General features: G+C 40.7%; 1 protein-coding gene across 1 annotated transcript in view; it reads right to left on the minus strand.

Annotated features, from left to right (window-relative positions):
* Nucleotides 1–22,697, minus strand: part of LOC148521163 (E3 ubiquitin-protein ligase DTX3L-like) — an 82,131-nt gene extending 59,434 nt beyond the window's left edge. Inside the window, exon 1 of the mRNA XM_088475563.1 lies at nt 22,300–22,697. Within this exon, the coding sequence (XP_088331689.1) occupies nt 22,300–22,633 (334 nt within the window). The 5' untranslated portion in view covers nt 22,634–22,697. The remainder of the gene's footprint in view (nt 1–22,299) is intronic.
* Nucleotides 22,698–24,421: the final 1,724 nt, after the last annotated feature.

The raw sequence follows: 24,421 nt of genomic DNA on the forward strand, positions 1-24,421 counted from the left end.
ATGCAGAATTACACCATTTAATTTTTAAAATAAAAGAGGACAAATGTTTTTCTTTCAAAAACTTTACTGTAATAAACTAAATTTTTAAATGTACAAAGAGGAAAAAAAAAACTAAAATCTCTCCAGCCTCCCCACAACACGCTGTAGGCAGCAGTAGGCCTCCAACAAATGGCCACTTGTTTGTATCAGCTCCTCCCGAATTTCCACCATGATGTTGGTTAGATCTGTGGACAGAAAAATGTATTTGTAGGTTTGAAAACATGTAAAAAATTAACCACATTTTAACATTAAACATTAGTCAAGGTCCCAAAAAGTGGGTAAACACAATAATGTCAGGGTGTGTTCAAAAGTTTCCTCCACACAACATTATTATTATGTTTCAAATTTTATGGTGTAAAAACAATTTTAAACCCTAACTATGTGGCATAACCAAAAAAACCCTAGGATATTTTTTAAAAAAATTGGAGGTGTATTCTTAAGTCATGATGGCCATATCCTTAAAACACACTGCACGTATTCACTTCTAGAATGTTATTGATAATCCAAAACTACAATGTGTTTGTTTGCTATGGCTAACATAACTTTTCCAAATGAAGTTACATCTTAGTACATTTTAAACACAGTGTACACAACATTAACAAGGTTAGTCTGGTTCCTATCACCTTCCCAAGTTCTGTGACATGTTTTATTTAAATCTAAAATACAAATACAAATGTAATCAATTTTTACACCAAATAAAAAGCTTTTTGTAAACCCCAAAAGGCATACATTTTTGCCCACCCCAAAAATAAAAAGGGCCCAGGCACAAAACATAAGCAAAAAATATGGAAGAACAGGATTACTGCACAATGATTATGACACCCATACTGTAAAAAAGAAAACAAACACACTGCCAAAATATTTTTAAAAAAACATGGATAACAACAACAGTCCACAAAAAAATACAAAATTTAAAAAAATTTAAAAAACACATACCATCAGAGCGTTGCAAAAAAGCACCCGATGGAGATGGTGTGGGAGATGGTGCTGGAGAAACAGATGGGGAGTAAGTTGAAGTTGGGGGAATGGTGGGAGGGGAAATGGAGGTGAAAAAATCAAAGGGAGGGGAAATTTGGGTTAAGGACTCGGGCACGGGAGTGGAGATTTGGGATGAGTGGGCAGGGGAGGGAGGAATACTATGGGAGTTTTGGAAGAGGGAGGGAGGGTTACTGGGGGAGTATGGTGGTGGGCAGGGAGGGCTGGGTTGAGCGGATGGGTAAGGTGAGGGGGAGGGCTGCAGGTTGGGACCTGCATTGCGTCCATATCTGCGGGCCCTTCTCTGTCTCCGCTGTGTTTCTAAAATGTAAAGATATTAAAAAAAAATCTAAGTTTAGTTTTCACTTTCGGCTACACAATACAAGTACACTTTACACATTCAGGACAATAGGGAGAACATACAGGAGGGTTTGTTTACATTTAATTAAAAAAACATTTATACAAACACATACTTACGTCTGCGTAATCGCGCCCACAAATTTCACAAAAGGACTGGTGACCAGCGGCGCTAATCCGACCACCACCTCTCGAGTTGCGCTATATTGCGCCTATATCTCGCTTGGCGAAGAGCTCGCCTCACCTCTGCATAGGCCACCCGCTTTATGCAGTTGGAAATTGGAGGCTGGGCGTTCGTAATCCGCCTGTCCATAACATTGACGAGAATCAATAATTCCCGACGGGTAAAGGCCGCGGCTCTCATGATGGCAATGGCCGATTTTTCAGAAAACATGAAATATACAAGGGGTAAAATAAAGATGATTGGCTGAAATATTTACTCAGTTTCCTAAAAAAAAACACTATTGGCCAATCCTTTAATCATGTGACCCGAAAAATAAGGTCAGATTTGATTGTATACAACACGCAGTGTGCAATTGCAAACATAAGAGTGCAAATGATCCTAACGCAAAATGCACACGCATTTTTAAAGTTAACACAATTAGCAACAGTACATTCACAGATAATAAACATTACTTTGTTTTGGAAATTTTGAAAAAAAACGAGAACGGAGAAAACACCCACAAAAAAAACAATAAAGTTTATTGACACATGAAAAAAAACTGGTTAAAAAGAACAGCAAGAGTTAATAGATAATTGACAACAAGCTAATCACAAGCTGTTCAATAGTCATGTAAACATGACATGTGACCATCAATACAACACATACGGCCGCAAACATCAGAACATAATTAGCATACAGCGACTGACAGCACCTGACTACGACTGTCTCGTTCGTTCGATCAGATCAGTCGGTAGCTAGAGGAGGTGCAGTGCTAACGAATGAGCATCACTCTGTTTACGATCGATCAGCCGTACGATCGGATTTTGCGGTCGTAGCCCGCTGGAACCGGAAATCTGCAAAGACACAGTGGTTTAGAATGACACCAAACACGGTCTGCTTATCATGTACTAAACCTTAGATATCAAATAACATGTATTTCACAACATTACTGATATTGAATAAAACCTTAAATATTAACCTTAATGCTAGGGAACCTTTTTATGTAAGTGTGCAGTGTGTAAGTATTGAGGGATTGAGAAAAGACGCTAGTTAGCGTTGTGCGACTACTTGTTTTGTGGAGTACACCGTGGTACGTGTTTCTCAGGGTTGATCATGTTATATGTTTTAGTAACTGTCTGTATTTATATAATGAGGACTTTTAGCATCTTTCTATTGCGTTGGGATCGCACAATGCTAAATAATAACATCGCCGTATGTACTTATAATGTGTGAGAGTGACTAAAATGGCGCTGGGGCAGCCAGTCGCAAAATGGCGTCTTGTTGCCATTCGCAAAATGGCATCGTGCAGATTTAATTTTAAACAGATTCTGTCTCAGCCAATTATCCAGCATCGACAGGTTGTTTGACAGATGTGGGAAGGTCCGTATCAGGTGTTGCTGACGAGTACAACATAGACCTGTCATTTGCGAGTCTGTTCCAGGAAGGTTAAAGGTTACAGTGAGACACCTGAGCTAAAGAAATTTATAGATCATTGTTTTCAGCAATGGATTGGTCTGCTGTGGTTATCTTTGTGTTTTCTCCCAGAGTTCTCATTATCTTGGGTTGTTTCGGGATCTCTGGTTTCTGTGACGGAGGACAGAGGACGGAGAGGGGAGCTGATGGTGATATCAATGGAGTGGAGTTGGGAGTAGGAGCAATACAGTCACAAAGGCGGTAGCTGACCAAACCCAGTACAGTAATTGTTAAGAGATCTGTTATTCTGGAAACTCGGAGACAGTGTGAAGGTCTATCGTCTGAGGATTATTGTGTGTGTGAGTTTTGTGGGTCTGTAGTCAATGAGAGATGCATCCAACGGTGCCAGTCTAAGTATAACCAGTATTGGGGTGGGTGTCCTTTAGAGGATTATCATACTATGGTGGGCAAAGTTTTAAACCAGACTGACTGTTGGGTGTGTTCTCATGTGCCTCAGGGACAGCATAATGTAGGGTTAGTGCCGTTCCCATTAAATGTCTCTGAGGTCTTAGAACTGCAAAGAGGGGATGCACTGGATGGAAAATTTCTTAAATCCAAACCACCACATTTTAAACTCCACCAGTACCAAGTAGATAAATCACTTTTATGTTTGAACATCACCAACTTCAATAAACCAGGAAGTTGGGAGGTGACGGGGAATAACCAGATGATGACCTTCTCACTAAGGGCTCTATTTACTACAATCTGCATATTGAATGCAGATTGTAGTGTGATATTAACGACTAAATTCGCTTTGCGAATTCAGGCAATATCACAGGGATTTACTACAAATCCCTTGCAGGGACAGAGCTTGCAATAAAGCTCTGTCCCTGCAAATCCCCTCCGCACTCTAGTCACGGTATTTTCGGAAAAAATACCATGACAAAGTGCCAGCGCATGCGCCGATCGGCCGCCGTTGCGACCCCCCCGGCGCTAAGCCCCACCCCCGGTGCTAAGCCCTGCCCTCGTTATTGTGGACCCCCCGCAACCCCCCCTCCCTTAATTACACTTACCTGCATGATCCGGGTCTCCGGTGATGTCCTCCATGCCTCCAATCAGGTGATCTCCCATACTCCACTGGGACCTGATCACCTGATGACCGGCCCGCAGTGCAGCATGGGAGACCAGCTGACCAGAGGGGAGTCATCACCAGAGCCCCGACCACCGGTCCATGGAGTCAGGTAAGTTAATTTTTTTTTTTACTATTTTTTTTTTGCAGTGAATCAGCTTGCGGTCTGTTTAGACCACACAACTGATCACTGGGACCGTCTCAGGGCTCTGCTCTGCCTTTTAGAGCACAGTAGGAGCCCGGTAACCGGGGAAGACCCTGGATAAAGCCACCTCCAGGTGGCGTTATTATCACAGGGCTATCCCCAATATTTTTTTACAATTTATTTTTGTAACTTTGGTCGGATCACATTTCCCATTACAATTATGAGAAATGCAATCTGATTACTAAAAATAAGTGATACTTAGGGGTTGGAGTAGAATTTTATGAATTCTACTCCAATTGCCCTTTAATAACTATAGGTGATACTAAAATAATGTGAAAAGGGTGTGAAAACACCCTTTTTCACTTTATTTTAGTAAAAATAATGTTAATAAATAGAGCCCTATAAATCTTGAACTCTTACGCACAATTAGACTCGGTGGAAGACACTTCCGGTATAAATATACATTAAGTAACATCAAAGATATGGTTGGCAGAATACCAAAAGGGTACTGTGCCAGGGTTATACAACCAGAAATGTGTATTAGCCAGATGGGAGGACCTGAGATAGGATCATTTGTTAGGGAAATGTGTTGGATGATCATGATGCATTCTATTCCTTATGTTCTCCCCGACGATGTATATTTTATATGTGGTAGAAAAGCGTATAAGTGGCTCCCTCCGAGTTCCGAAGGTTTGTGTTACCTGGGAAGAGTAGTCCCAGAGGTTATGACCCTCACACATGGTGAAATGCTTGGTATTCATAAAAACACAAAATCACCATATCTTCACACACAGTATAAACATAGAGAGAAAAGAAATATGATACCTGGTGATGTACATAAAGCCACACAATTGATTAGTGAAACAACTGGCTTTCAAGTTTTAGTCGTATTGGATCCCACCAGGATCGCTCGGGGTACACTAAATTTTAGATATATCCAAGATCTTGCTAAATTAATAGATAAAATCACCGAGATGTATGATGACACGTTTAGGTATACAGGTAGGGAGTTACAAGCTTATAAGAAAGAACTTGTGCAACATAGGCTAGTGTTAAATTATTTTACAGCTGTCACTGGAGGGTATTGTGTAACTTTGGCCACCCAATTTGGTGTAAAGTGTTGCACATATATTACAAATAATACTAGTGACCCCAAGGAGGTGATAGACAGGAATATGGATGAAATTCTACAGTTAAAATGGGAATTTTGGAAGAACCAAAATGCTTCAGTGGCTGAAATAGAGGAGAAGGTAGAGGAATGGGTCTCTTGGTTGAACCCAGTGAAATGGTTCTCCGGTCTAGGAGAGTGGGTCCAGGAAATGGTTGCTAGCATAAGTAAACTCCTGATCCTTATATTGGTTGTCATCATAGTAATTGGCTCATGTGTCAAATGTGTTCCTACTGTGTTGAAATGTGGAAAATGTAAAGATAAGGTAAATCGAAGGAATGAAATTATGATGGTGGTTAGTAGTAACAATATGAATACTGAGGTAAATGAAGGACTGCATTACAACCCTGAACTAGACTGTACCACCAGATGATGTATAGATTTAGACATGCATGAAATGTATTATGAAATGTTATTTTAAACATCTTAAATAATGTAAGTCCCTATCCCCTTCAAGACTTCCTTTATAGGTTAGATGCATCCCCACATCTTTCCCATGATCTCCCAAGATCCACGGTGTGCGAATAAGGGTAGTTTTATGTCCACCAGAGACACATTATTGATGGTTTAAGAACCACCTTGTGCCATCCCATAATATAACATTAAATAATATGTCATAATGTAAGCCTAAATAAAAAATTTTTTAAATCAGAGTGTGATAGCATGTTGTTGGCTATCAAAGGGTGGACTGTCGAAGCTGGATGATTGGCTGAGACAGAATCTGATTAAATTAAAATCTGCACGACGCCATTTTGCAAATGGCAACAAGACGCCATTTTGCGAATGGCTGCCCAGCGCCATTTTAGCGAATCTCACACATTATAAGTACATACGGCGATGCTATTTTTTAGCGTTGTGCGATTCCCATGCAATAGAACAATGTTAAAAGTCCTCATTATATAAATACATACACTTACTAAAACATATAATATGAACAACCCTGCAAAACATGTACCACGGTGTACTCCACAAACACGTAGATGCACAATGCTAACTAGCGTCTTTTCTTAATATCCTTACACTTACACTTTTCACACTTACATTGGAAGGTTCCCTAGCATTAAGGTTAATATCCGAGGTTTTATTCATTATTAATTATGTAATAAAGCGACTGTATTTAAGATCTCAGGTTTAGTACATGATAAGCAGACCGTGTTTGGTGCCATTCTGAACCACTGTTTATTTGCAGATTTCCGGTTCCATCGGCAAGGAAATCGCAACATGCGTCTGGGAATTATGGATCATAGAGAGATAGGCATTGAAATGTACTCTGTTCATGTAATGTAATTAGCCAGTTTAGACTTGTTCTTTGGCGGGAAAATGAACACAAAGAAGCTGTTGGAGGCTGAACTATTACAATACAAACTGACCTATGAACTGCATCGTAACAGGAGAACCAGGAAGAAGCACCAATGGGATTATGCCAACTTGTTCTATTGTATTGCCTATCTCTGCAAGGGTTTATATGCAAGCACCCTGAATCTGTTAGTCAGTCATCTTTTCTTTGCTGTTGACGGAGGTTTCATAGTTGATGCCGGGAATCTGGATTCAGAGCGCATGCGTATGTATTCGACTGTACCTAGTGATTGTATAATCTGTTTGTGCTAATTGTATTTAGATCACAGAGTGTAACTATCTGCTTTTTGGTGAATCATATCTTTTTGTGCTTTGGAAACACAATCAAAGTCTGGAAAGCAATTATTTCTTGTGCGACTTATAACGCTAAATAGCAACATTTAGGGTGTATAGATAGGTAGGAATTAATAGCAGTAGCTAACTGTGACAACCATCACAATTACAAGAAATGTGAGTTACAGAAAACCCTGAAAACACCTGTATATTAGGGCAAAGATGAGAAAGAAGGGAATGATATATGCTGACAGTATAGAAAGAATATACAGACAGACAGCGCTAGCATAAGTCACATACAATGCAGAAATACATATAACTGCAATATGGCACTACAATCAACTACTCAGACCTTAAAGGCTGGTAGGCTATAGTGCTACATAACCTGTCACCAGGGAGATGGGACCCTGCGTTTCCCTGAGAGAGCTGTGGCTGAGCCTGTAGAAGATGGCTGCTGGAGACCTCTGAGGGGGTGTGGTCAGATGGGGAGAGCAGCTCAGAGAAGCTAGACCTCAGAGCAATAGTGCTAGTGCCCTGAGCTGAGGGGCAGGGGCACCGAGAGGGGGGGAGTGGGTACATATTACCCGGGCCTGGGCTTGATGGAAGGGCCGGTCGGGGGCCCAGGTCCAGTACTGCTCCCCTCCCTTCTTTCATCACAGCAGCCACAGCAGTCTCCTTTGCCTGTGGGGGGAACACCCCCCCCCCTCGTTGTGCTGCAAAACTTTTTTCTTCTTCTCAAAGGGGTCGTGGTCACGCCTCCTGCGATTAGGTCATGCCCCTTTACCCGGGCCCGCCGCGGCTCTCGGTGGGCCTGGGGAGGGGCTGCTGTAATAGGAAAAGCTGACCTGTTAACCACCAGGATGCTGGATTCCCACTTCATATGTACCCCGGTGGTCTAGTGGATCATGTGGTTGGAGCCAGTGTTCACCCTCAGCACCTCCAGTCTGTCCCTTGAGACCAGAGGTAAGACTGCCCATCTGCAGGCCACCGCAAGTGGTGACCTGCCTTACCTGTCCCCATAGAAGGCAGGTTGCAGTCTGGTCTCTCCGTGGAGCCAGCTAGCAAGGTCCCCGGGATGCCCGCCGAGAGCACCAGGTGGAGCTGCTGATGCGGCACCCTGATGGGTGATGGAGCAGCAGCACAGATGTCCCGTCATATATATATATATATATATATATATACATTTTTAACATTGAATACATAACCAAAGGCTCTATGGTACAAATACATTGAGGTGCCAGGCACCTCTCTCAATACATTTGTATTATCATATTCATATTCTGCTTATCCTAGCGATATGTTAATGTGGCTACACTATAAATTAAATGTCGGCCAAATTGGGCAGTGTATGCCCAGCCGTGGCAGACTGACAGACATTTCCCTTTTCCTTCACCATGAAGGAACAGGGAAATGTCTCCTCTCCAGGGGTGGAGGACAGATATCTTTGTCACTGTGGAGATGTACTAAGCTCTAGAAAGGGATGAAGTGGACAGTGATAAATCACCAACCAATCAGCTCCTAACTGTCACATTACAGGCTGTGTTTGAACTATTGACAGGAGCTGATTGGTTGGTGGTTTATCACTCTCTACTTTATCACTTTCCAGAGCTTAGTACATCAGCCCTGACATATATATATATATATATATATATATATACTCTGTATGGTGAGGGACAGATATACCCTGCTAAGTAAAATTGCCAGTTCTCTCACCTTTGCAGGACAGCCACTGGGGGACCGGTCCGCTGATACACAGCTCCCATGGAAACAGAAAACTGGAACATATAGTTCCGGCGCGCTTGTAGACTGCAGATACCAGGCGCATTATTCACGAGACTTCAGCCTCGCTCCACAGTGAGACGCGGCTCGCAGACCTGCTGATGTTCCGGATCCTGTTTTATTTTGTGTACCAATAAAGGTTTTTAATTTCCCGATTTGGACAAGCAAGTGTTTATATTACCTTTGGGGAACGCGAGAGTAAAGATACCTTTATGGGAACACAAGGAAAAACTCAAATGTAAGTGCTACTCACTATCTATGTGTAAAAAGTTACTTTGTGACTCACGGGATAAAGATACTTTGATGCACATGCGAGAAGGGATGATTATGTAAGTCATTATAATTATCCTTTCTCACAATCGGGCTGCTTTTGATCTGCGCCATCCCGACCCATCCAGTGGTATTTAGCTGGATTGTTTTTAGCGCTGTTTTTCTGGAGGCTTCCGGCCAAATTGGGAGAACAGGCAAGTATGGTATGTATATATGAAATTGCTAAGAATACCTGCGCATTGAGCTAGATGAGGATTTGAGTGGTCAGCGAGCTGCCGTATATAATAGCTGACTCTATCGAAAAATAATCACCAAAAAATATATATATACTGCACTCAGCTTAAATGATATAGATACAACATATAATGTCATAAAATTTAGTTTACTTATACTAGGAGATCAAAACAATTGATAATGAGATAAAGTAAATTACTAATAACTTGTATAAAAAGGATATATCATGAAAGTGTCTGCCACCTCTAAGATATGAAAAATCATAGTGGCAGATCTGTCACACTCCACAGCTTGTGTTGTTAAACTAATGATAGTGTACAACAGTGTTCATATAAGCATTGATCAAGCAATGACTTGGCAAACTGGGAAAATCTATCACAGTCAGTCAAAATCACTAAAGGGCGGTCCAAAAAATTATTGAAGATAAAAGTCAAATGCAGATGATAAGATCTTGCCCATGTGTCACACTGTATGATGTAGTTGACGATACCGATGTTAGGAGCTGAGACCGTGGCGTCCCGCTAATCTCAATAACTATGTGCATAGTGCTGGGATGTGTTGCCAGGTGTAGTCTCTACGGGGCAAGGAATGCGGAGTGTTGCTGATTAGGAGGAGTTCTTACAGACTGTGGAAAATTTTCCACATTTCCACATTTTCCACATTAAAAACTAAATCCAAAAATTCGATCTTTGATGCATGAAAATGAGATGTGAATACTAGATTGAATGAGTTCTCATTGAGACGGTGAACAAAGTCATTGAATTCAACTTCACTCCCTCTCCAAATAATCAAGATATCATCAATATATCGTTTGAACAGGACCACATTATCAGTATAGTTACTAAAAATGCTGATAAAGGGGGCGGCATTGTCATCATGGATTGTCAATATAATGTAGATGAAACCTACAATCTACTGTCTGACAGTAAATCGTATGTTAAATTAGAGAAAGATCCCACCCCTACATTCATCACCGATCTTCAACTTTTGTTAAAAAAGGGTATGGATGATAAAGTACTAACTTTGGAGGAATATAACTATCTTTATACTACTACACCTATTACTGCGACTTTCTGTCATATTCCTAAGATTCATAAGAACCTTACTAAGCCCCCCGGCCGTCCGATAGTAGCCGGGAATGGCTCCTTGACATCCAGAATCTCAGAGTATGTCGATGTGTTTATTAAAAAGTATATTCCAATTATACCCTCATATGTTAAAGATTCTACTCATATGCTCCAGATAATAAATGATGTTCAATGGGAGAATGATTACAAATGGGGTACCATCGATGTTCAATCGCTGTACACGGTGATCCCCCATGAGTTGGAATTGAGGCTGTTAGATCTACTCTGTCAAATGATGAGAATTTGTCTGAAATGTTGATAAATTTTATCTGTGACTTTCTTAGATTTGTTTTAAAGTATAATTATTTTGAATTTCTTGGCGAGTGGTTCCTTCAAGTGTGCAGAACCGCGACGGGGATGATATGTGCACCGAGCCTAGTGAACATCTATATGTATGTGGGAAAAATGTACGCTAGTTGACAAGGTGATTGATAATGTGGTCCTGTTCAAACGATATATTGATGATTTGGAGAGGGAGTGAAGTTGAATTCAATGACTTTGAATGAGTTCTCATTGAGATGGTGAACAATCTAGTATTCACATCTCATTTTCATGCATCAAAGATAGAATTTTTGGATTTAGATTTTAATGTGGAAAATTTTGCACTAACATGAAAAATTCAGTCATATACATATTTTAAACATGTCGATAGCAATAGACGTTACCTGCTGCCACCTTCCACGTTGGAAGGATAATATTCCTTTTTTGCAGTTCTTAGTCTTAGGAGAAACTGTTCAGATCTAAGTAGATTTCACGAGCAGTCCCAAATCTATGTAAACAGATTTCAAGACAGGGGTTATCCATCTCATATTATACAGGCTTCAATGGATAGAGCCAGGAATACCAACAGAGACACCCTTTTACAAAATAAAACTGACTAAGAATGATACAGAAAAAGCAGCTGACTGTTGTTTTATCACTCAATACCATAGAGCTGATAAAGAACTTTCGAAAATATTAAAAAATAATTGGCATATCTTGAAGCTTGATCCCATTTTATCAGATCATATACCAGAATGTTCCACTACAGTTTTTAAAAAAGCAAAAAATTTCAAATCTATGATTTCTAAGAGCCAATTAAAGACAGAGGGGCCTATTCATCAACACTAAATTAACGTTTTTAGGGACATTTTCCTTAAGTAACGTTATTTTAGTATTCATGAGTATCTTAACACAGGAGATATCACTGATATCTCCTGGTTAAGTTCCCCTGCGTTAATTTCCGCACTCCCCATACATTAGTATGGGGATGTGGAAATTAAGGTATTCATCAAATTCCGAAAATTGTTTATTTTTCGGAATTTGATGGAGTTACTATTCGCCACTGTGAGGTGGCGAATAGCAGGTGAAACTTACCTGCTTACAGCTGGACAGGTCCCCCGACGTCTCCCTCCGGCGCTCTGGTGCGTCCTCTGGCTCCGGAGGCTGGATGGACACTGTGTTCTCCCAGCAGAACACAATAAAGATTAGAAAAAAAAAAAAAACTTTTTATTTTTTTCTAATCTGTACTGTGGTGTGCTGGGAGACCACGTGTCAGACCAGCAGGATGGAGCCGGAGGTTGCTGCGCGGACAGGTAAGTGCGGGACGGGGGGGAGGTGAGCGGACAGGGGAGTGGGGGTTGGGGGGGGTACACAAAATTACTGCAGCTCTAAGTAGTGCTGCCCATGCACTGGGTTTACGAATGTAACAGCGCATGCGCAGCATGGATTCCAGCTGCGGTAAGTTAGTGTAGTGAGGGAAAACTATCTATTTCCCGAAAAGCTGTAATCGCAAAAATGACAGCTTTTCGGAATAGATAGTTATGGAGAGGAGGAATGATGAATTCCTCCTGTAATTAGGTGGAACTCCATGCAAGTTCTAAACCTAATTACCTCCATCGAATTTTATGTGTTAATGAATAGGCCCCTCAATGTGATAGTGGCCCTTCTAAAACATTTTTGGATGTTACTGGATGTTTTCTCTGTGGTAAATGTAAAATATGCCCATTTGTTGATCTGGGCCCTAAAACTGTAGATGAATATGATGGACAGCTAAATATGAATATAAGAAACTTTATTAATTTTCATTCAACATTCTTCGTCTACCTTATAGTGTGTCCATGCGGACTGCGCTATATTGGTAAGACGAAAAGAATGTTTAAGATTCGCATGCTGGAACATCTACGGAACATAAAAAATGGTTTTATGAATCATAGTGTTTCTAAACACTTTAAACTTGTCCATAATTGCAACCCAGCAGGTTTAAAATGTAAGGGGATTGAGTACGTTCCAATAAATAAAAGAGGTGGCGATAGAGAGAGAGCGCACCTAAAAATGCAGACCTTCTGGATTCTCACCCTCAACACCCTAACACCTGCGGGTTTGAATGAGGGTTACGAAATCACCCCATTTATAGAATGATCTGTATAATCCCTTAAACATCTTTTTTTATTGTTCCATCTCTGTATTCTTGTACAGTAGGATATAATATACCATTTAGAATTATTAGTATATTAATCCTGATTCCTATAGTATAAGTATGATATGACTATAGCAATGATTTTTCGGCTATGAACTTTTATGTGTATATAATTTTACGTGGTATAATGACATATATATGTTGTTATAATATTATTGATTTGATTGAATTTAGAAATTCTATTATAAAACTGCCAATTGTGTTTAATATAGGGGCAAATAGTTGTGTACAATACCCCTTAATTGGTATCATAATGCTATTATTATTTCTTTGTCTAGAATTATGCTGATGATAGTAAGAGAAATCTAGTGACTGAGTCCGCTACGATGGGCGTGTTTTGTTTATAAATATAACTCCGCCTATATACAAAACTGATTGCTTGACAGCCGTGACTAATACTGGGCCTCAGCGTCACTAAGGCCAGCCCTCTGCCGAAGTCATCTGATGAAACGAGTTAGAGCGTTGCCTGAGCTATGCATTCCTGAGTCCATCGGTGTCCCCTGCACGCCTTCCTGATCCCGCAGTCCAGCACGCTGTGGCAGTCTGGTGGCAGCTCACACCGTGAGGCAGGTCCCCGAATCTTCAGGAGGACAGTTGGTGATTGCTGTGGAGTATTATAATTCATGCCGTGTGGTAACCAGTCCACAGCGTTCATTTCTGGGTACGAGTACATCTCGGGCAGTCTTGCACTACTTTTAAAACTAGAGTGTGGTTCAATAAACTTTTAATACACTATGGAGCGCCCCTCTCTGTTTTGTTTTCACTATATATATATTTAATCTGTAATTTAAAGCAAAAAGAAGAGGCGCCACAAAAGTAGAAAATTTATTACAGACAGCTAACAAGCAGCTTCTCAATCAGTATACGTACCACAGTGAGCGGTCAGAACCACCGCAAGTATTGACAGTAAGAAACAAGATACAGGTATAAGTCAAAGTGTCACCCGAACATCTCTGGGATCTCCGTCGGCCACTCGATCAATCACTGAATGCAATGCCAAACCACGTCCCAATAATTATCCCAGATACAATCAGTCGACCGGGCGGTGCGTCCTGATTTTTATGTATCTTAGGCAAATAATAAATATTTGCTATACGTGGATATATGTTGTGCAGATATTGATACTCCTCATTAGTTAAAACATTAACATTTATCTCTTTGTCTAATAGGGTTTTTAAATCTTTGAAATATTCTTTCGTAGGATCTCTTTTTAATTGCACTTAAGATTTTTCATCCGATAATAGTCTCAACATTTCCTTTTCATAATTAATACGATCTAAAGTCACAGTTACCCCTCCCTTATCTACCTGTTTAAAACTGACTGGTTTTCCGCTGAAGTTAAATTCCTACTTGTGATTGAGGTAGTACCACATAGTTTCTCTAAATCTTTCTTCACTAATTGAGTGAACATGTCGATATGAGACCCTCTTGATTCAACAGGGTAAAAAACTGAGCTATTCTTTAAACCAGAGGACATGGGTTTATCCTGTTCAAAATTTCTTAAAGAGGCAAAAGACTTTTTGTTTTGCCTGATAAAATGTAGTTTCAAGGTTAATTTTCATGCAAATAAACTGAAATCTATTTGTAGATTAAAGTTACTACAACCTACATTCGGAGCAAAGGATAATCCCTTTGCTAATAAATGTTCATCTGAAGAAGACCGTGGGAGTTGAGATAAATTAAAAATCCCCTTTTTATTGGGTACCAGAACAGTGCTCTCTTTTTGCATGGTCCCTTTTCCCCTTCTGTTACCTCGTCTTCTCTGTATCTTTTTCCAGAGAAAGGCGGGGTGAACTGTCCCTGGGTTTTGTCCCCCCAAAAAATTCCCTCTCTTGTGTCCTCCTAAAAAGGCCTCCTAATTGGTGAAGGGAATTCTCTACCATGCAAAGTATTTAATGTACTTAACCAATTCCTCAAAGCTGGGGAATAATTCATATTCTGCTCATTTCTGTTTCTGTAAGATTTCTCTTTGGTAACCCTTTGGTGGCTAAAGGTCCCATTGTGATTTAACCCTTGGAGGGTCTGTTTTGAGTTCCACTTCTGTTTTTTTCATCCTCTATGCAGGTACAGATTTGGGCTTCAAAACAGGGCCGACCTTGGGATTTTCTTTCCTATTTTTAGGCCTGCTTCGTACATTCCCTAGGTCATAATCTTGTTTGTCTCTCTTAAATGTATTATTTTTCCTTCTATTATTACTGTTTCTGTAGTCTGAACTTTGGTGGTTATGTAATGATTAAAATCACTAAATTCACCTGTATTCTTTAATGTTTCCATTTTTTCTTCTAAAATGGACATATCTTTTTCTAATTCTTCTAACATCTTTTTCTTTCATAAACAATAAGTCGCATTAAATCAAGGGAACATTGGTCTAGGGTATGATTCCATTCTTTTAAAAAATTTGCTATTGGAGGCACCAAAAGTTGGATTCTTTTTTGTTCGTAGCCCCCTTGGGATCCTTCCACATTTCATCTAATTTTCCAGCCCAACAATATCTCACCAAGTTCTCATTTCTTTCATAATTAATTGTTCTACTCTGATATAATTATCATCTACCATGGATTCATTAGTAATACTGATTGCATCTGACGTAGAATCGTCACAGAATATTTTTAAACAATGTTTAGAACGTTCTGCCTGCAACTCGGCAAATATTAACATATTAGTTTTTGATAAGCAGCAACTAACAGTAGACGGACCAGATAAGATAAATAAAGAAAACAGATAAAATCAGTGCGCTAATCAGTGTATCAACAATGTATATAGATATAGCTATAGGTAGCACAATGGTTTGCACTTTGACTTTAGTCACGCTGTCTGACCACACCCGCTTGCTCCTGCCCTGGAGGCTGGCAGCTGCTACTGCTGCTTGTCAGACGGAGGGGTGGTGGACCTGGAGGCGGAGCTGTCAGTTGTGACTGACGATCTCTGCAAAGGCTTATGGGAGGAGCTGCTGCTGTGATGCATCCCATCAGGGCCGTAACTAGGGTGTTGCATACTTACCTACCCTCCCGATTCGGCTGGGAGCCTCCTTAGAATCGGGTGCCAGGCAAGTCTCCCGACTCCAGCGACCCACCTGCATAAACCCCAGCAGCGAGGGAGCCGGTGACGCGATTCACGCTGAATCGCGTCACCGTAGCCCCGCCCCTTGCATCACAATGCCATTAATATCAGCATTGTGAAGATAACGTGCCATCATCCGAGCCACGCCCCCTTTTCTCTCACAACATGCCCCCTTTTTCCCGCGAGACTCCCCACTGTGGTTGCCCGACAGCTCCCTCCCGGAAGGAGGGAGCTAAATGTCGGCAATCCTGTGGTGGTGCGATCAGTGCCATGCCACAGGGCACCGCAGGGCAGAGGGCACTGTTTTGGCCTGTCACTTTTCTGTTTATTATCATTCTCACTTGTAGCTTCCTCTTATTCCATCCCAAGCTTCTCCTGTCCTCCCCTATCTCTTCCCTGGCCCTTCCCCATGAGGCCATGCCCCTTTTTTTGGGTGCGTTATGTCCCTTTGAAAAACGGCGGGGCACCAATGCTCTTTCTGGCACAGGGCACCAAAAAGTCTAGTTACGGCTCTGCATCCCACCACTCTTCACATACATGCTGGCATTAATTACGCTGATATGCATTAAGAAAATCACAAGGACAGATCTCTCGGTAAGAGCTCTCCTTTGCAAATGAAGAACTTCGGGGTCTTTGACCCAGAAATCCCTCTGGCGTCCTTCTACACATCTCAGACGGCATAACCCACTGCATCCAAGCGATGCATTCTGGGGCTCGGTGCATATGAGCAATGCGGCCAAACCACTAAAAACAGCATTTTCAGGCATTTGACTACATTCCTCCCTCTGACATTTAGGTTTCCTCTCTCTGTGCTGCATATTATGTATTTGGCCATTTGAGCAGACCTTCATCATGTGTGGTTATGTGTTCTATACCTATGTAACTGTATTTTGGACACACAGTATTTGACCAATCTGTCAGTGTTGTAACTAACTTTCTGCATACTAATGAATTTACCTTAATTAACCTTAATGTTCATTAAGTAATCAATTAAGTCATTGCATGCAAACAGGTTGATAAAGTTTACCTTAAAAGATAATAAAATCAAACATGGTTTCCTTTTTTTTTTATTGTTTCCACAACATGTTATAGTGTTTGGGGAGGAACAAATTCATTAGTGCTCATCCAGAAATGCCGTTAATAGGCCATGACAGAGGACTACTCTGAAAACAATCTGTGATGGAGTAGTCCGTAACTCCATATGATACTTTACGCTTCGGTCAAGGATGTAGTGAGCCGGCCCATGGGAAGGGGGCATGGCTATCCGTGGGAGGCGTGGCCAAATATGCTGATAAATATAAACAAGGTGCTATGTTGTGTTTGAGACAGTACAAAGTTTCATATGTAGGGTACAGTTACTAAACATATGATCATACAAAGGCTGAAAATTAAGAACGTTTCCAAAGAAAAAACATACTGTCGCTTTGACATAAACAATAATAATAATAATAATAATAATAATAATAATAATAATAATAATGATATACATAAAAATCCTAATCAGTGACTTTTTCTATAAACATGAAAGTTACCACTGGTAAAGACGATCTGCTGGAGGCTTCCCAAAGTGCTTGCATGGAGAAGCCTATTTAACTAATAAAGTAGCAGTACTTGCACTGCCACATTACCTGTTCTATTAGCACTATCTCAGGATAGTATTAACAGAAAAAAATATATATATACTGTACCATTCAAAAGTTTGGGGTCTATTAGAAATGTCCTTATTTTTGAAAAAAAGCACAGTTTTTTTCAATGAAGATAACATTAAATGAATCTGGAATACACTCTATGCATTGTTAATGTGGTAAATGACTATACTAGCTGCAAACGTCTGTTTTTTAAAAGGAGTATCTACATAGGTGTATAGAGGCCCATTTCCAGCAACCATCACTCCAGTGTTCTTGTAACACCCCACTATATGAGGTATTATGTCTGACTGGGCATTGGACTACAGCGCATGTCTGTCATTACACAGGCAGACACCCAGTACTTTCTGTAGCTGCTCAAGAGGTCAGCAGCAGGTCACATGACCGGTGTCAGGTGGTCAGACATATGACAGTTGGAAGCGAGCAGCAGTTGATCAGTTAGTGCCTGAGGTAATGTTTGGAGAGCAGGACACTGCCGATGGTGGTAAAAGGCTCCTGACAGGAACCCGAGGTAGCAGACGGCCCCAGAAGGCGGGGAATCCCTTCAGCCTGCAGAGGGATAAATAGGCCGCAGCTTATGAGGACTGATAGCTGGAGCTGTCACTGCAATAGTGATAATTCATCAAATATTGAAGAAGTGAAGCTCTGTGAGTATTGTACCTACTGTTCCCCCTCTGCAGTGTGTGTTAGTGGCAGAGCACACTTACCTCTATAGTGACAGAACTATTGATTAAGTGAGGAAATAGAGACTAAAGGAAACTGTTCCAAGAAGCTAGCTAAGGACCCCTAGGTGCAGAATAATATGTTACTGAGCCAGAGGCTAATGAGAGCAAGTAAGCGCTCAGCTCACCTGACCGTGGCAGGAAATACCTGAGGGCTGTGGTACAGATAGTTCTGCATGTAGCCGTGCTGAGCTCCAATATTACCTCAGGAGAGGGAGACTTATGGTGGGTACACACTGGGCGATTAAAGTGGACGACTGAACGATATCGTTATCGTTCAGTCGTCCACTTTATCGTCCATTTTTAACCCCAAAACGATGAACGATAACGATGACGCGCGTTCCCGTGGGTCATTCGTCATCGTCGTTCATCGGGTTAACATGCAGGCCAACCTGACGGTATTGTCAGGTTGCTGCATGTTGGGGAATGGGGGAGAGAGCCCGGCGCTGAACGATATCGTTAATGATATCGTTCAGCGGCTGTGCTCAATGTCATGAACGACATTGAGCACAGCCTGCCGGGGACACACTAGACGATATCGCTCAGGGAGCATATTGTGTAGTGTGTGCGCACCATTATTCACAGCAGCACTAACAGCAGCAGACCACACATACTGAGGCTATATCAGAACAGTCAGTATAAACTTTGATAGACAGACTCTTGCGTCAGACGTTACCTTAACTGCTCAGAATAAAGCATCTTAAGGAAAGGAGTCGTCAACCGCCATTTTATACTTCTGCAACAAGTTTTACCAGTGTAATTCCCAAAATGACCCTCAGCCTAGGGCTGCTACAGTACATAAAAAGTCAGGATACAGCTTTGACAGGAACACTTAAAGTGTATTTTGCTAAAGTTTCCTTATCACCAGCCAGTTCATCTTTCGTTTCTTTATTCCGTAATGTGCACCGACGAAGGCCTGGCCAGGCAGGACTGCCAGGTTTAGCCTGGGTATAGTGTACTAATGAGTTGTATTTGTATGCATATTGATGGGTAGAGTTAAGCTAGTCTCTATGGTTATTTAATGTGTGCAATTGAAGGTTCTAATACACTGTAAGCTTTATATAATTCTATTTCTGGGGTATTAATAGTAGCAAAGTGTAGAGTTAGTGTAAAGATATAGGAAGCATGGTTACCGTTTCTTAAAGCATACATAATCATAAGTTAGTGTTGCACTTTAATTGAAAGTCTTCCCATATCGGTTAGACTAGACATTTAATGGTCATTTCAATTCACAATTCCTGAAATGTATATATGTGACGCATGTATATCCTATTTGTTGCAATAGTTTGCTGTGGCATATTAAGTGTTACTTAAAGACATATTCAGGTAAGGAAATAAAAGGAAAACCCCCACTGTTGAGGAGTTACTATTTAATAAAGCGATTGTGGGTTTACACAGTGTCAATTGCTGTGTTGGGAATGGGGAACACCTGCCTCTCTGCTGTGGCGTAGGAAAGAAGGAAAACCAGGAACAACTTAACATTTAAAAGTTCCATACTACAGAATCTAACCACACTTGGGTATAACATTCTAATGGTACATTGTATTTGCTAAGTGCGTTAGAAGACTAATGGGTGATTAGAAAACCCTTGAAAACCCCTGTGCAATTATTTTAGCACAGCTGAAAATGGGTTTGCTCATTAGAGAAGCTATAAAACTGGCCTTCCTTTGAGTAAGTTGAGTATCTGGAGCATCACATTTGTTGGTTCAATTATACTCTCAAAATGGCCAGAAAAAGAGAACTTTCATGTGAATCTCGACAGTCTATTCTTGTTCTCAGAAATGAAGGCTATTCCATGCGAGAAATTGGCAAGAACTGAACATTTCCTACAACAGTGTGTACTACTCCCTTCAAAGAACAGCACAAACAGGCTAGAACCAGAGTAGAAAGAGAAGTGGGAGGCCCCGGTGCACAACTGTGCAAGAACACAAGTACATTAGAGTCTCTAGTTTGAGAAATAGATGCCTCACAAGTCCTCAACTGGCAGCTTCATTAAATGGTACCCGCAAAACGCCAGTGTCAACGTCTACAGTGAAGAGGCGACTCCAGGATGCTGGCAGAGTGGCAAAGAAAAAGCCATATCTGAGACTGGCCAATAAAAGGAAAAGATTAATATGGGCAAAAGAATATAGACATTGGACAGAGGAAGATTGGAAAAAAGTGTTATGGACAGACGAATCAAAGTTAGAGGTGTTTGGATCACACAGAAGAACATTTGTGAGATGCAGAACAGGTGAAAAGATGCTGAAAGAGTGCCTGACGTCATCTGTCAAGCATGGTGGAGATAATGTGATGGTCTGGGGCTGCTTTGGTGCTGGTAAAGTGGGAGATTTGTACAAGGTAAAAGGGATTTTGAATAAGGAAGGCTATCACTCCATTTTGCAATGCCATGCCATACCCTGTGGACAGCGCTTGATTGGAGCCAATTTCCTCCTTCAACAGGACAATGACCCAAAGCCCACCTCCAAATTATGCAAGAACTATTTAGGGAAGAAGCAGGCAGCTGGTATTCTGTCTGTGTATGGAGTGGCCAGCGCAGTCACCAGCTCTCAACCCCATTGAGCTGATGTGGGAGCAGCTTGACTGTATGGTATGCAAGAAGTGCCCATCAAGCCAATCCAACTTGTGGGAGGTGCTTCAGGAAGCGTGGGGTGACATTTCTTCAGATTACCTCAACAAATGAACAGCTAGAATGCCAAAGGTCTGCAATGTTGTAATTGCTGGAAAAGGAGCATTCTTTGACGAAAGCAAAGTTTGAAGGATAAAATTATTATTTCAAATCAAATCATTATTTCTAACCTTGCCAATGTCTTGACTATATGTTCTATTCATTTTGCAACTAATTTGATAAATAAAAGTCAGTTTTCATGTAAAACACGAAATTGTCTGGGTGATCCCAAACTTTTGAACGGTAGTGTATATATATTTTTTTTTTTATAAAAAAATAGATATTTTTATTTGTAAAAACTATTGAGAATTATTTTTTATTTTTAAATAGTTTTTATTTTAAGCTTTGTTTTTATGTTTTTTTTTTTTTTTTAAATTAACAAGTAAAACTAAAAGCCCAGCCCAGCTCAGGCATGCAAATCTGTTTAGCAGCAAGATGGACACAGTATTGCCATTGCAGCTTTTTTATTTTTTCTAAAGACTACAGGCAGTTCACTTATTACTTTAATGCAATGGCTAGGAATGTGGGATGAACACTTATAGAAATATGCCATTAATCGGTGAACAATTTTTTATTTTGTCCCCTTTTTTTGTATTAATCTAAACCATTCTAGTACTCAAGGAGAGGCAGACAATAAAGTTCACACCCTTTCACAAATAAAACAAAAAATCTTTCTTGCTATACAGTAGCTCCACTATAAAGTGGGAGAAGGTAGGCGCTGGCTGTGCCCTCTATGGAGACAGCCTCACCCCCTGGGTAGACCACACACAAACATCATTGGTCACATCCCCACATCACTAGTCACACCGCCACAGCTGTTGCCACCCCCCCTGCAGCGATACACAATAGGCCCCGTCATAAATTTATACTCCAGGCCCATGTGGACATTAATCTATCTGGCACTATCTACTCCAGTGTTTCCAACCTTGGTCCTCAAAGCACACTAACAGTCCAGGTTTTAGTGATAGCCAAGCTTGAGCACAGATAGTTAAATCAAAATAACTGAGGTACTATTTAAGTTATCTGTGCTTAATTATAGTTATTATTAATTATGGTTAACATAACCCCCCCACACACACACAATGCAGCGCGCTATGCAGCTGCTTTGAGTACTATCTTAGATTTAGAACCAGCCTTTTTTATACTGCACATACTACACCTTATCCACTGTCATGTTTCTTCAGCTCACCTTACTATTAAATGACTGTAATATACTAATTATTGCTCAGTAATCAGCAATTTACCTGCTCAACCAGTAAAAGCAATTACACTCTCTCCCACTCCCAATGTAACAGACCAGTACAATGCGGCACTCACCGTCTTTATCCTGAAAGCCCACACAATACGTCTCTTGGTCCAGGGCAATCACCTTGCACTCTCCTCCTCCTGATTTTAGTTTGGATCCAAAATATTTTTCAACCATCAGTTTGAAATTTTTCGGGGTGGATGGGATCTTCACCAGGATGGGGTTCAATGTGAGCACCCGATCATCTATTTCCTCCAAACTTGTGTTTCCTAGCTGTGTGTCTGTCTGTCCCCCCGTATTCTGTGCGTCTCTCTGTGTCATAAACTGTGATACACTCCCCATGTATTTCTGACTCCCCATATTCTGTGCATCTCTAGGTATCATATGCTGTGGGGACACCCCCATACCTGTCCTCTTATATACTGTGGGTCTGTCTATGTCCTATGATGTGCAGTTCCCCTCAAGAGTATCTGTTTCTCTGCTCCCCTCTCACCCATTTGGTTGGTGTGTCTCTTGCTCAGTCCCTTGCCCCTGTCAGGATGTCTTTCTCTGCTATCAGGCTGTGTCTCTGTCACTCTCTGCTGTCTGTCTCTTTGTTCTTTCACTTTACTTTCTGTTTTGTGTTGGATCCTCCCAGATCTCAGAAATTAAAGTACACAACTGAAAAATAAGCGGAACCTCAATTTGTTTTTCCTGACAGCTGAACAATCCAGTGAACATCTGACGATTTTTATTTGGAGAAATATAAATATTAAATATGGAAAATTGTTTCCTTTTTAATGTACTGTTAACTTAACTGCCTCATACAGAGGGCAGGTAATAGTATTTATGTAACACTAGTTATGAGGGCAACAAATCTGACTGCCCTTATTAGGTCATGTATATTGTGGCATATCACAGGTTATGGAATGTAGAACAGGCGGTTTCTTAACCCGGCGTCATTGTGGGTGGGTCACAATGACCCAAGGTGTTTTAAATTCCGTGTATCTTTTCAGTTTTCATCTTTTAGTTATGTGACATTGCCAAACCTCTCAGTAGCTGGAGTTAAGATCCCTCCCTACCCGTTTCTCGCCTACCATTTAGTCAGCCAGTGTCAGCGCAGAGAACTAGACGGGCGCAAACTTCAAAAAGGTTATTGTGAACCAACCTCAATGCCAGTGTAACATTAGTTTTAAGACTGATTTTGTTTTTGTATTGTTATAATTTCAAAGATCTCATACTTAAGTCAACAAAGTTTAAAAGTTTAATTTTAGATGGTTTATTTTTTGTTAAGATATTAGCGATAACACAGACGGTGTCAATTTTGTTGATTTATTTGAAGCCTTCCTAAAAATTAAAAAAAAAATTCCTTCTCTATTCTCTATGACTTTTTATTTAATCAAAATACCTCTTTTTTTTAACTGATTTCTATTGAAGCACAAGCATCACAATCCAACAGCTCAATTAATAAAAACATCACACAATACATAATGAGATGAGTACAATAGTCAAAGTGAAACAGTGATATCAAGAAACAATAAAAGATGTTGCATATAACATATAATGGAAGTCTGCAATAAAATTGTAATGCTATGTAAAGCATACTGTATCGAGCCCGATGTGATTGCATATAACATGTAATGGAAAACCACAGTAAAATCGTAATAATATGTAAAATATGCAATATAATGCGTAATGTGATGCTAATCTTCCTCCACTAACATTTTCTAATTTTCCCAACCAAGAAAATAGGGGGGAGCCACAGCTTTCACCGTAAACTACTCCCCAAAAACTTATACAATTCACTATACCGTATACTAAAAAGTGTACTAAGCGATATCAACTCAGAGATAATGGTCTCAAATACCAGAACGAGAAAGTTGTAAAAGTGTATAAAACAGAGAACGGGGATGGACAAATATACTGATAAATTCTTCTTTTATTTATCAGCAGGCCCACTTAAGTAACCCAACATAACAAGATGACATTGGAGCCCTTGGTTAATTAAAACAGCACATACGGTGCACCAAAATAGGGGGAATCGGTATGAAGTACCGGCGACCGCATGGCCGGCAGTTCGATTCCCGGCAGCGTCAGTCCGACACATGCAGAGATCCCGGCAGCGGCAGCCTGACAGCGCTGGAAATCCCGATCATCACTAGGTAAGTACAAACTAACCTAACCCCCCTAACCCTAACCCTCCTTGGGGGTGCC

The sequence above is a fragment of the Taudactylus pleione genome, unplaced genomic scaffold (assembly GCF_031769625.1).
Source record: "Taudactylus pleione unplaced genomic scaffold, aTauple2 ptg000173l, whole genome shotgun sequence".
NCBI classification, from domain to species: domain Eukaryota; kingdom Metazoa; phylum Chordata; class Amphibia; order Anura; family Myobatrachidae; genus Taudactylus; species Taudactylus pleione.